Source organism: Phymastichus coffea, unplaced genomic scaffold (assembly GCF_024137745.1).
Source record: "Phymastichus coffea isolate CEN01 unplaced genomic scaffold, Cenicafe_Pcof_1.1 PCOF00133, whole genome shotgun sequence".
NCBI lineage: Eukaryota > Metazoa > Arthropoda > Insecta > Hymenoptera > Eulophidae > Phymastichus > Phymastichus coffea.
The window spans coordinates 178,763-193,278 of NW_026706944.1; the positions used below are offsets into that span (position 1 = coordinate 178,763).

General features: G+C 41.3%; 1 protein-coding gene across 1 annotated transcript in view; it reads right to left on the reverse strand.

Moving 5' to 3' along the window:
- LOC131671704 (uncharacterized) overlaps positions 1–7,217 on the reverse strand; it is a 118,868-nt gene extending 111,651 nt beyond the window's left edge. Inside the window, exon 1 of the mRNA XM_058948323.1 lies at positions 6,653–7,217. Within this exon, the coding sequence (XP_058804306.1) occupies positions 6,653–6,881 (229 nt within the window). The 5' untranslated portion in view covers positions 6,882–7,217. The remainder of the gene's footprint in view (positions 1–6,652) is intronic.
- Between the last annotated feature and the right edge of the window lie 7,299 nt (positions 7,218–14,516).

Here is a 14,516-nt window from a genome sequence, read left to right on the forward strand (position 1 = left end):
AATGAGCTGCATTGTACGTCGATGCTAGCATGATAAATGAGCTTGCGAAGAGACTTTCAACGCTCATAATAGGCGCGCTGATTAGTTGTTCAGCTGGCTGCTAATATAGAATTAAAAATTATTTACAGCGCCCTGCATCGTCAAAACAAATTGCATGGTTATTCAAGAAATCAACATTGAAAGCAGTTCGTACAGTGTGCTCCTGAAATTCTAGACATTTTTCTTAGAATAAGCGAGCTATTCATTTCTTAAATGAAAAAAAAAAAAATTTGTTATCTAACAATGTTTTCTATTCAAATATAAATTTCTTTCGCTGGAAGCCCATCGGTTTCTAAAGCGCGCACGGTTATTGCACGAATAAAATGCTTGAAAAGTGCAAAAATTGTCCGGCAAATTACAGGACCGAATCGAGGAGGGTGAAAACTTAAAAAGAAACAAACAAAAAACTGGCGAATAGACAAGGAGGGTCGGAATAGATTCGTTAAAGAGGTGCGGCAGCGAGTCTGATTGGTTTCAAAGTTGGTGTTATGGTACGTCAGTTCGGTCGGGGCGAAAATCGACTTTTGCGGAGGCGCAGGGTCGACGCCCGGGATGCACAAAAGACCGCGCGAGCCGAGATATAGCCTCGCAGCTCGCCTTCCTGCAGCTGCAACTGTGCCGGGATAAAATCTAGCGAACGAGCGGCGCCGAAGAGTCTCGCGCGTCCGCCGCTGGAGCATCGCAATTATCTTGGATAACACTTGACACGGTACTTCGACAGCGATTGGCCAACTTTGACACCAGCTGCGAGCACTGCTTTTCAATTTAAGCAAAGTTTTTGGCTCCGCTTCGCCAGAGCCTACGCCGCCTCGACGATGCGTCTGCGGCTAATGCGACATCTTCGCTTTGGAGGGCTCCATGCTTCTCCTTTTTGTCGACCACTTTTCGGCTGTAGCGATTAAACTTGCTCGAATACGACGCAAGTCCGCGATTTCTGATCTTGCAGTATCATCCGAACAATCATATCATTTAGTGTGACCTCTTTTGGCGCGTCTTTAAATAAACTCGAGAGTTCTCGTACAAACGAATAATCAAGTTTGAAACTCTAGTGTGATTGAAATAAATCCGCGTGGCAATTTCTTCACTAAATTCTCTTTGATTGACGTAGGAAATCGGAAGCGTCCAAAGACATAAAGACTTTATATCGAAGTTTAATTCCGATTCGAACGAAAAGTTGAACATTTAATTTATCACGAATAATGATTGCGCTTTTACAGCGCTTAACAACGCGTCGCAAACTTAGCTTGTTTGCAACTTTGGAAACTCTGCAAACGCGTAATACAAGCCCGAGTAGGAAGTGCCTTTTGTTTGGGCTTTCGAAATGATGTTTCCAAGTGAGACGCGCCATCGACCTCGTTGCATAAAAGGGGGCATCCTCGCTATTAAGGGTTCTCTGCTGTTGGCAGCTGCTTGAAAATAATGAAAAACATGCTGTTTCAAGATAAACGCGATGGAACGATTATACAATAGACGGATCTGTGCTGTAAATTGGGGTGGGGTAAAAATTGAGTGCAGCTGAGAATTCGCAGAGGGATTTTCGAAAGTATATCTATATATATATATACGCGGAGTCGAGCGCATGTGTATAGCTTTCAATAAGAAAAAAAGTAGAGCGCTTGTGAGCACGAGGCAAAAACTCTTTAAAAAATTGAAATATGAGCGCGGAACAAGAAGAAGAGAGCATGGAATGCTTTTTAAGCCGGGGATCTCGGCGTAGCCAGCTAACAAAAAAAAATAGAGAGAGAAAAGTCTCTGGAGGAGGGTAGCTCTAGTTTATAACCAGGCGCGCTGCCCAGACGTGTAATCGTGAGAGTAAAACCAGATAGTTACTAATGTTTGCCCACGGTACGTCGCTAAACAGTGTTTAACGTGCACCGCGAAAGATAAAAATTGGCGAAGGAATGGGCGCGTCCAGTCGTTCCTCGTGACTCTCTTCCCGAATCGTCAACGAGGCACGTAGTCGCATGTTCGAAAAGCGTTCTCGCGAGCGTGCCAAAGGCTGCGCGCGCGGACGGCATTTAGCGCGAACGAGGTCTTATTGCGAGTCGACCTACTTGATTAGGGCCCTCGGATATAAAGGCGCCGCACGCAAACGACCCGCCCGGATTTTTCGCTGAACCAAGCAAATTAGCCTTTAAAGACTTCTCATTAAAAGCTTCTACTTGGCGGCCAGCTCCCAGCGAGAAATTCTCTGACGACTCGCGCGCCGAACAATTAGAATTAAGTCAGCGCGCGATACCACCGCTGCCAACATTAAAACGTCCATTACTGACTCTAGATATAGCCCGGCAATTAAACCTCGCGTGGATTTTACTTTCAGACTTGATTCGGTCGGCCGCCACCCATCCAATTTATTTGCCGTTTCCTCTTCGTCTCGCGCTGTCCCTGGATCTTTAAAATTACAGTCACATCTTTAAAAGCGACGGAGAGCAAGGCCAAGATGAAAAACGAATTGTAAACAGAAAATCTTCCTCGTAATGTATAAGAGAGTTACGCAGAACGGCGAACCTGATTGCAACTCCCATAAGGGCAATAACTGAGCAACTGGAGCCGACTATAACTAGCGCCCGTATGGGAAATAAACTTGGCTAATTCGTCTATCCGAAATACCAAGTGATTTAACACTGGGATTAAAGCATTAAAAACGTAATTCATCGCTCTAATGAAACTGCCTTCTCTATAATCCATAATCCGGACCACAAGTAATTGTTAAACAATAGCGGCGCGAAGCGGTTCGCAAGCCAAAGCCAATTCGAATGAACAAAATTGAAATGCCCGCAATTGGCCGGTCAATAATTAAAGCGCGGAGTCGCAGCAGCTATTCAGTGTACAAGCGAGGCGTAGAAGAAAAAGCACGCGAGAAATCGTCGAGGCGCCGGGCTAATTCAGGTAAACACGAGGCTTTTCAAAAAGTGCCGAGGGAAATTGTCCGCGTATCTGCGGCGAAATCTCCTGCTCGCCGCTAACTTATCTCCCTTTCCTCGGTGGCACTTTTTTTCTCTCCTCGACCACGTATACCTCACACGTAGATCGCGCTGCCAAGCGAGCGCCGTTAATTCTACGCCGAGAGAAAAAGAAAGGGGTGACTTGCCCGAGCTTGTTGTCGCTGAATGGGAAATGAATTTGGCGTGTACGAGCTCTCTGCAGGTGTGTGTGTGTGTGTGTGTGTGCTCTTGGTGGCGGCCATAAATCTGGGTGGCTTTCGGCCTACAGGCGGAAAGTAATATTAAAGGGAACAGCACGGCTGTGTCTTGCTCCGGCATTAGCCGCTACGGTCGTGACTTTTCTCTGCCTCCTTTTTTCCCTCTCCAATTTTCTTCTTGTTTTTCGCTTTTTACGCGATGCGCCGCGCCCCTGGCGTCCTACTGCTCGCTTGCTGCTGCGGCGTGTATAACGTATACGTGCGACGCGGCGAAAGCACGCTGACATAAGGAAAAGCCTACGGAACATCCTCGGCGAGCGGCAGAGAACGATAGAGAGCTCGCGGCAGTTTCCTTTCGCTTCTTTCTCGAGGACTTTATCGAGCATGTTCAATTGGATTTCCCATTGAAAACATGCTCGGCATCTCCGCAGCAGCAGCAGCAGCAGCAAGAAAAAAGGAAAAGCAGCTTTTCTCTTTGCCGTTCAACGACAAGGCACAGCTCATCAATTAAATGTACCTCGCTGCTCGCAATCCACTCCGTTTCTATCGGTGCTAATCAATAACGTTCGCGCGAACAATTTCAAATCTAGTCTTGCTTGGCAGTTGCTGTGTGGCCGTCGTTCTTTTTCTTCTTTTCTTCTTTTCCTCTTTTCCGTTTTTCCTTTTTCAATAGCCGTCGACTGATATAATCGAGACAGCGGGACATGGACTAGAAAGGGGCCAGAGCGAACGAATACCTCATTAGCGGCAGCTATAACAGTAACGGCTTGGCATCGGACCGCTGGCTTGAGTGCTGTAAGGAAGGCCGCAAGCTCAGCGCATAATAAGACGACTACTTCACCACGAGATACTATTATAAGCTCGCGCGAGAAGCAAGCTGACTGGCCGTATTCCCGTATAATTGGCTTTGTTTATACCGTCCAGGAGCGAAAGGATGGGCCGATAAGGGAGAGAGGGCTGGCGAAGAAACCGAGCTCGAGCAATTAATGAGCAATTTTTAGATCGGCGACATTATCGTAATTTTATTTGCGCGTGCGCCAGGCACCAGCCAATTTACCTTGAAAACTTGCGCGCGGGGCGAGCTTCAACTTTCTAGCACGCTATGCCGCCACGGCTGTGCATGTGCGGGCTGCTGCCGCTGCTGCCACGTTCGGCATTTCCTTGTAAATGCAAATTCGGATGCGCGCATTCACGCCTCGGCTTTGAAATCCGTGCGCGTGGCTCTGTCTGTCGGCGTGCGTGTGCGTGTACGCGGGTACAGGCGCTGGTCGCGCGCGCGTGTGTGGGTGTGCGCGCGCGCGCGGCGCTCGAAAGGCTATACTAGAATTGATCAAGTTGAGTGTTTTGTAGGCACCGCGGGAATAGGTATGCGCGAGCCCGATAAGACGCGGGACCAGAACACTGAATAAGGACGATGCTTTTACCTCTCTCGCGCAGCGCATCAAGCTCCACGTACTCCAAAGTCATTTGCTGGCTGCGCGATAGCGACACGATTGTTCAGACAGCTCTCGAGAAACTTTTAAAATGCATCGGTTCCAGTTACTGCAAAGAGAAGTTTCGAATGTGATTTCTAAATCTGAATGAACGTATCGATTCCTAATAACGGCTTCAATTCAGTTTCCATTAATCCCATCGTATCGGCGTGCAAACACGATTTGCAGAGAAACGTGTCAAGCGCGACCGAAAAAGAAACATTGATTTGTTGAGTTTGAGAGCTTGCGGCCTGCGAGTGGCAAAAGAACGACGGCGAGCGCGAAATAAAAGAAGAGCGTCGGGACAGGGGCCGCGGTGCCGCGCGTCTTTCAGTTGATCCTCGAAATTAAATGGCATCGAGAGACGAATTAGCCTCCTAACGATAAATCTGCCGGTTGGCTTTACGCTCTATACGCCGCACCGGCCTTTCCAATCCGAAGTGTGCAGCAGCAGCAGCACCGCGAGGTCCCTACTTTATCCATCACCCCTTGCGCTTCGGCCTCTCGACTTTCATCCAATTGCTTCTCTCTCTCTCTCTCTCTCTCTCTCTCTCTCTCTCTCTCTTTCTCTTTTTATTGCCGCGCTGAAAATTCTCTCTCTCTCTCTGTCTCTCTCGCTCTCTTCGCTTCGGCTCCTTACTCATCGCGTCTAAAGTTCATTGCTACATCGCTATTGCGGAATCGTTATATAGCTTTTATTTCTGCCGCTGCAACTGCGTGAGTGTATGTACGCCCTGTAAGCACGCGATATACTGCGTTGTAATCGCGAACGCGCCCTTGCAATTTCAGACAGAATAGCCACTTACTTTTGCTTTTAGAAAGGGTTTCACGACTTCGACCTCTTGAAACTCTTGCGCTCCAAAGGCGTCCTCCTCTCTCTCTCTTCTTTTCTTTCCTCTCCGCGAGCGAGTTGTCGATTCTTGTCTATTTTTATTGCTGTCTGCCGGCTTTCTTTCCAATTCGTCCTTATTTGGAAGAGAAATCGTGTATATCGTGTTGATGTCGCTGATTATTTCCCTCACAGATAATTTGCAACGAAATTATTTTGAAAGCTTGCAAAATAATGTACGGACGCAGTATCAACAATATACCGCTATGCTATTAGTTATAAGAGTTTTCGTTATTTATTAAATTTTCTTATTACCAAATAGGTCGTTAAAAGTTTAATAGGATTACTGCATTAGATAAATCCGCCAAATGTTTGAAAATTGATCCAGGTGCAATCACAGCGGCAGCATACAATTATTTTAGTCCTTCATTCAATTAAGTTATCAGTCTTCTAGCGGCAAAATATAATGGAATCATGTTGAATAAAATCACATTAACTTTTAATTAGAAGTTATCTTCTTGTGTAGTACCCGATAAAAAATGTCTTTAAATTTGAGAGAAAACGAGAATATCCAGAGTGACATTAACATCAAAAGCCACAGGATGAAATAAGTGGTTTGGAAATGCTTTTATCCAGAGAAGTATATATTGCATTTCATTTTTTACAGCAATTTAATATACTCACGAGTAATGTATCAAGAACAATCTCGGTAAGTAGAACGTGATACATTTTCCTCAAGTGCAGATAATCTTGACGACTTGACGTTTTATCTTGCTATAGCGAAACGTGTGCGGTCATAAATTTTCAGAAAAAGAAAACTTTTATCCATATATGCGCGGGTTAATTTTTTCAAAATTTACCGCATATATTTATCTTAAAGTTTTTCTAAATATTGACTGTTGAATGCCGCACAGTAGGCAAAAAATACGATCAACAGGATGGACCGTTGCCGTCAGATGTTTTTATACAGAAGCGAAGTAGAGCTTGCGAGTAGATAAAAGAGGCATATTGATAAGCCGAGCGGAAAAAGCTGTGCAAGCTCCAAGAGGAGCAGAAATATATACCCTGATAACGAAAGAGTGCAATCCGGCGCATCCAGTAGCCGCCGGAAGGTGGTCAGTAGTGCGAAAGGAAAGGGGTAAGAAAAGCAGTAAGCAAATGACGACTCACAATCTTTGCTCTTTTCAGAGGCAACGGGGCAGGACGCAAGCAGCAGCAACGCCAGCACGAGCCGCAGCAGGCCGCCGACGAGTCGCGGAGCAGTTGGCCCCCCGGGCATCGTCATGGTCACGACAGCGGTAAACAGCACACGAGCGGAGTCAGCGGGGGACGACGTCGACGACGACGACGGCGAGGGTCGCCCCCGTGGGGCCCGGGCCCCCTGGCTGTCCAGTCCCATCAGTGCATTGACCCCGAACAGCTGCTGACTCGGCGGCGGAGCCGGACTTGGCCGCGACGCTCAGACATAACCTCGCGCCGTCGCCGTCGGTTGGCGCGCGCCTCGCGCTTGCGCTCTCTCGTCGCCGACGCGTAAAAGCTCCGCGACTCCCGACACAGGCGCGGGCGACGAGCGGCACGAGCACGGCCAGACGCGATGCTGCCGAGCCGAGGGCGCGCGCGCTTTTGCCACGGCGATCCGAGAGGGACAGAGAGGGCCGCGCGCTCTAGGTGTTACCGCCTGGCCGTGTGTGCGTGCAGTGCACCGCTCTGTGACGCCGCGTATCGATCGACCCCCGCGCCGAGCCTCGGCCAAGCCCGCTTCTCGCGACAGTCCAGTGCGCCGGCGCCCGGCCGCGCGAGCCGCCTCTCTGCCTCTCGCTTTTCTCCTTCGCCTACCCGCCCGCCGCTGCTGCGCTTCATTTGCGAGCTTCGGGCTCTTTCCCTTTTTCCAAGTCCGAGCCTACTTCTTGCAACTGATTTTGCTACGGCTACCACCACACGTCAGATCGATCACGCTTTCTGGCTGCGTATGGCTGGGTCCTTGAGTCCTTTCAAGTACGGATTCGACCAGTAAACAATCGACAGCTTCCCACTTTTCTTCTTTCGATGATAGCATATTATTCTACGTTCAATTTTATTTTTCAAAAGACGTTTTTCACGCCCTGAGACGCCTTTGTCAAGTATACGTAATAAAGACGTTATTTCAAAATAAAAAATCACTTCTTTTTCCAATGATTCCAATGAATTTCCCTCTATATAAGGACAAGGGTTTTTTGACTCCTTAACCACGTCTCTTTTTGTCTATTCCCGCATTTACCTCTTCCTTTTGCCCCTTTTTGTCCCCCCTATTGTTTCTTCCGCCAACACTCGCTTGCCCGTTTTTGCCCCCTTGTGTATTTTATTTATTTTTTTTGCGTTTTTTTTTTGCCTTTAAGAAACTTTTGATCGGTTGTTTGGTATGTATTAGTGTGTATTCCAATGAACATTACATTTATAAGATGTTTTATTCAGAATTTTAAATATAACATTTTAAAAGTACGATATAAAAAGGTAAGGCAGTGCAAAACGACCAAACGTATAGTAGTATAGATAAATAAAAAAAAGTGAAAAGACGAGATTATCCTTGGTATCGACATTTTACTCTTATTGGTTTTACAGAACACGGGAAGTCAATGAAGAAAGATGTTTCTACGATGAATCGCTATATACGATTTTTTCCGGATAGTCGGTCCTGTTTGTTACATCAATCGAAAGAAAGAAACATCAATCGAAAACAAGAATGGAACAACAAAGGTGTTTATTCAAAAACCCAGATTGCCACAAGAATCTAAACAACTTGAAACTATCTGGACAACTTTGTTATATATCTAACCGTCAAAGTGTATGCTTTTAGATTTTTTCTTTTTTTTCATGCTTTCGTTAATCGTTATGCATTTTTTCGACTAAAAAACGTGCTAAGCTCTGCTGACTTTAAAATTTTAATGGTACATATTTAACAAAAAGAAGGTGAATAATAAAAAATTTCGGGCACACAAGAACATTCTGGATACAAATTTGAAATACTTTCAATCAACGTTTCTGAGTTCTTTTCACGAAAGCAGGCAAAAAATCGTAACTATATGAAAGATGTGCAAGGAACGTAAATAGATATATTTAAAAAGTTTTCATACATAAAATCTAAGTAATATAAATGAAGAAAGTCACTCTTAGAAGGCATTTGGCCAATGAAAAAGCCATATTTTTACAAAAAAGTAACTGGAAAGATCAAACAGTAACTCGCAAGTATTAAGATTTTCAGCATTTAGGAGGTTTTCTATCAATTCTTATGTTGCAAAATAAATCTTACTGTAAATGATACGGAAATTAAGATGATATCAGATATTGAGAGTTAATTTTAATGGTAAACTTGAAATTGTGCTTAAAAATTAAACGAAACATACAATTTCAATGTTATATATCATTTAAATGAAGTTTCAAAAATAAAAATATATTTCATTGCATATACCGAGGAAAGATAGCATACAAAGATCGCACAAGAAAATGGATAATAGTAACGAATTGACGAATGAATTAAATCGCGGTTGACTTGTTGGTATTGCTATAATTAAACACCCTTTGCTGATTTGCTCTCTCATTCTCTCTCTCTCTCTCTCTCTCTCTCTCTCTCTCTCTCTCTCTCTCTCTCTCTCTCTCTCTCTCTCTCTCTCACCACACACACATATACACACATTAGCAAATATGAGAATTTTTTTACCTCTTTTCCTAATGACAGTCGTAAACTGATGTAGACCCTCGAACCCTCGAAGGAGCGAACGGATAAAGTATGAGTAAATTGAAATAAAAAAGCTGGTGAAGTATCGATGTGGTCGGTTTAACTTGTGTGATATGAGACGATCGCCATAATTTTTTATGTGCGAAGAAAGACAAGGAACACAGAATTTGCTGAACCCTGAAGACACTCCACTGAACCAACAACCAAGGAGATAAAGATATACGAATATGCTAAAACCTGAATCACAAGATGTTAATTTCGAAAATAGCAAAATTCGTATGACTCGGCTGCCGGCCAAAACACAAGCATAGAGCGGAAGAGAGGAAATTGGGGAAAGCCGAGCGAGATAGAGAGAGAGAGAGAGAGAGAGAGAGCGAGCGAGCGATGATGTCAAAGCGTCAACTGTAAGCGGTAAGTCATAGGTGACTCTATGATAGGTAGAGAAAATAGGGATGAAGTATTAGTGGATAACTCGTAAAGGAAAATTAAACCAGATTGAATTGGATTTTGAAAACCGCTTGAATTTCTGACCGTGACAGCTTAAAAATACTGTATAGATTTACGCAGCGTGCTCAATTAATATTTAAATTGAAACGATAAGATTTTACGTATGCGCAATTTTATTATTTTCGCGAAAACGTAAATGTATTGTTGCGAATTCATGAAATTCATACGTATTTTATGAAATAAATTGACGTCAATGTCAGGGCTTCTCAAATAAATTATGTGATGAAAAATTAGAAGTTAAACGAAATCAATTGCCTTTTTATCCTTTACAAAAAATCGAATGGGCATATTTTATAGTACATTACCTTACTAGTGCGGCAAAATAGATGCTTGTCTCGTGTGAGATTTACGCCTGAGTGAAACGACAGTGGAAAGATACTAAAGATACAGGAGACGAGAATGTTTTTCTTGAACATGTTAGCTGTGAGTTTTTTTCAAAATAACGCGTGGAAAGCGCCAATTTGAGCTGACGTTTCCTGCTGAGCGTGCGGCAAAGTCGCACTTCCTACATGGCGTGTTGAAAATTCAATTTATATCAGTTCACTCTATGTCAAATCGGTATTTCGCTCTTTTTTTCAACGACCTACAGGCGTTGATATGTTTTGCGTATATTAGAGAAATTCTACTCACAGATTATGCAAACATTTTAGGCTTGCTCGAGATTGCATATTATCTCAGCGTAGATCTTGTCAAATAATTTGGCATCAACTTTAAAACAGAAAATCTGAAAGAAAAGGATGCATATCGCGCCTATCAGTTCGCAACTATTACTGAACATCTTATACTGAAATATGTAACGAAATAAACTGTTTTCGCACTTTTTTGAAAAATGTTCGAAAATATAATAGATTACCTCGATTTCAATGGTGAAAGTTTAAAAAACAATTTAAGTGATATCGATATCGTTTCGCAGTCCTCTTCCTGTGTAGACGTATGACTAAACTTTCTCTGAAATCCGACCGACTTCTAACAAACGTATGCTACAAATTTTCCTAAAACAGTACAAATGAAACAAACATTCACAAGTCAAATAAATATAATAAAACTAGCTAATATCGCTACCATAAAATAATGTGGATAGATAATACCAGTTATATATAAGTAATTCAGAAAAATTAATGATGAATCAGGATAAGAAAAATATCGTTTTTTAAAGATTTCCAATGAAATAAAATAAAACATATAAGGTGGTTAAAAAAGCATGCATCCGTCGCTCAATACTGATGAATTGAAAAAAATAATTGAAACGTATAACCATAACGTCATTAAGGTTTCAAATATTAAATATAGAATAACCAAAGATTTTTATCAATATTCTTCATTGAATTGAAAACTGGTTAAAACGAAATCGATAAATTTTTGAATCAAATTATTAGTGTAAAACCAGCGCGTAAAAAAAGAGATATTCCCAATAAATGTATTACTTAGAATACGGTCACACAAAAAACTTCTGTTATAAAACTCCTGGTTATGTGAAATGCGCAAAAAAATAATTTTACACCAAACTATTCAATTTAAACGAAAATAAAAGAAAACTAATGTACAAGCTGTGGAGAAAATCATATGGCTATTTATTAAGGATGAAGTGCCAGACAACTCCTTCAACAAAAATTATTTCCAGCACTACGATCAAAACAAATAACAAGTACAGAAAATGCCGATAGGCGAATAAATACGTATGCCTATAAAACTGAACAAGAGCTCAAATAAACACAGACTCAGCCATCAATAGTAAACAACAACAATAACAATCAATTGGAAAACGTGATGACTCAGCTGATGAACAAAATGAATACAATGCTTAATCCGCTCATCACATTTATAAAAAGACCGATTGAATAATAGTAGTGGAAATACTAAAATTAAGCTAACGATTTGAAACGTTAATGCCTTAGAGCAAAGTGGCCTGAATTAAACCCATTTTTTGTAGAAAAAAACATTGATTCAGTGCTAATATCTGATACACACTTCATTCATAAAAACTTTTGAAAATTCCACAATACTCTATATATAGTACAAATTATACGGCAAGCATAATCAAAAACACCATGAAACATTACGAAATTGAAGCACATAAATATAATTACCTACATGCTACAATTGAAGATAAAAATAGCTCGATTATAGTTTTAACCATATGCTAGCCGTCTTACAAAACATACTATCAACGAAGAGTATTATAAAAAATATTTTGATAGTTTGGGAATCAAAATCAAAATCAAAAAGTGCGAAACTTTACGCAATAATGCAAACATAAAATTTGACGTTATCGACCGGCTAATCCACATATTGGCCCTCCGATACTAATAAATAACTTGATCTGACAGACTTTGTCATTATTATCATTATTATGTCCAAAACGTCTAAATGGCAAATCATGCCTCGACTTAACCTCGGACCTTCCCTCAATCATAATAAATCGTGATTCAATAATTAAATCTGATAAAAATAATAAACCCCTATACAAAATAAAACATTTACATATATTCTTACAAACAATAAAAATTGTTTGTAAGAATATAAAAACATTTTTTTACAAACACACGCACACCCTTTTTGTATAAAAACGCCCGCACACACTTTCGTTTTACACACACTGTATGTGCTTATAAAAATAGTGCGCATACATATTTATAAAGAAATGTTTTTGTATACTTATAAAAAAATGTGTATATGCGTGAGTATCGACGATCGCTGGATATCCAGCATTGGCGCTGGAGTTGATCGATGACCGCTGGAGATCTAGCGTTGCACTAGTGGACCTTATCGATGATCGCCGGAGATCCAGCACTGGTTCTGGTGTGGTTCATCAGCGATCGCTGGAAATCCATCGATGTCCGTATCGCTTCCGCAGAAGATCAGCGCTGTCCATTTTCGCTGTATCCATCCGCTTCTGACATTGTTCGCTGTAACTTAAGCGCTTTTCGCTGGCGCTTCAGCGATCTTCCTGTAGGCTCAATGGAGTTCACTGCAGGTTTAACCTTAGATTGCTGTAGCAATATATATAATCGCTGGCAATTTCGATGATGTCTACTGGCGTTCCATCGTCTTCTGCTGTAGGCCGAATTGAGTCCACTGCAGTCACGACGATATGCACTGGTCTTTTCGTTCGGTTTTCCTTGGCATCTGAGCGATTTCCGCTATAAGTGCAATGGACTCCGATGTAACTGCGACGATGTTCGCTGATAGATTCTTTTTGATGTCTGCCGACAATTAAGCGATGTCCGCTGAAGCTCGAACGGCATCCACTAGAAATCTATCGATGTTTCTAGCTAAATCGCTGATGGTTATGAATACTGCTGTAGAATTTACGAAGAAGCCTCTAGCACTACTCGTGCACTGGAAATCAAGTATTACGATGAACAGTTACGCTTACGTTGAAAGTACGCACAGAACCAGCGATAACGCTTCATTCTCTAGCAGCAGCGATAAAGGTGCATCGCAGTGTCGTCATCGATTTACGATTAGATCTATTACGATAGAGCAACAGTACAGCTCCAGCAGTGATGCTTCGCTCAATGAAGTGGCGGAAACTACCGTGATGAACGCTCATGCAATGGCGATGGTATGATAGCAAGTCCGTCTTCTATAATTTCAATCTTACCTAGATCCGATTGCCAGCGATCGCATCTCTTATATGAATCTGTCTGAGATTGACATCGTTGTACGCATCGATCGTGCATTTTTTCACTGGGATATATGCTTTGTAAAAAGTTGAAAAATCTATCTTCAAATAAAATAATTTATTTTAAATATGTTAATCGAAATGACAAGAAATGAAAAGTGAAAAGGAAGATGATAGAGCAGAACGCGCGAAGCGTCTCTGACATCACTAGTAAAAAAAAAGAAAATTAAGAAAAATATGACAACAAAGTCGATTACAATCAGATAAAATAGAGTATACAATCGAAGAAAAAATGCGGATATAAATAACTACCAAGAAGGTTTATTTGTCACCGAGGCATGCGACGATTCATTTAGAAAAGCAAATAAAAGATTAATCAACCTCATCCCTCATATCATTATAATAATTATATCAAAAGTTATAACAATTAAATATTTTTGATGAAAAATTAACAAAAATTTATGTCTCTACAACCATTCAAACTATCGTAACGAGTTTTTTTTTTAATTACGCGTAAAAATATGTACTTTGAGCATATTAAGCGAACAATACTTTTATATTAATTTTTCCAAAAGTTATTAAAATTTCTTTGAAACTAATGGCTATATCTCACAAAGTGTTATTTTCATTTCAAAAATTATTTTCTTATTGAATTCTTGGATTGGTCAAACTCTCTTGAATCATGAGAATATCCGTTTGCTTTTTGTAAGTAATATAATTTTAACAGTACCATTACCAACTCCTAAGATTTTTCGAGGTACGTATCATTACAACTCGCGACTATCTGCCTCATTTCGATAAAGGTTCGAGGTTGGCGTGCTACGCAGTTTTAATCCTCCATAATTATGTGCTGCAAATCATCTGCAGTGAAGGTCATAAATACTGACTTACTTTTTGAGAAAAGTCTCTAAATGATTTAAATGAATGGTGATCAGTAGACCTACTTATTTTACCTATTAGCGTACACCAATTTTCAATACATAATCATTGTATCACAGTGCATGTTGTAGAAAAACTTTTATTCACATTTATTTAGTTTAGTTAAATAGTTAAAAAGATTGTTAATAAAATAACAATCATACAAACTCAAACAACAAAGTATAGACAAAAAACAAAGTATAAGTATACTCTTGTATGCTGTGCAGAGTAGCTGGTGAGCCGGAGCCGAGCGCTAAATATGTTCAAAGCAC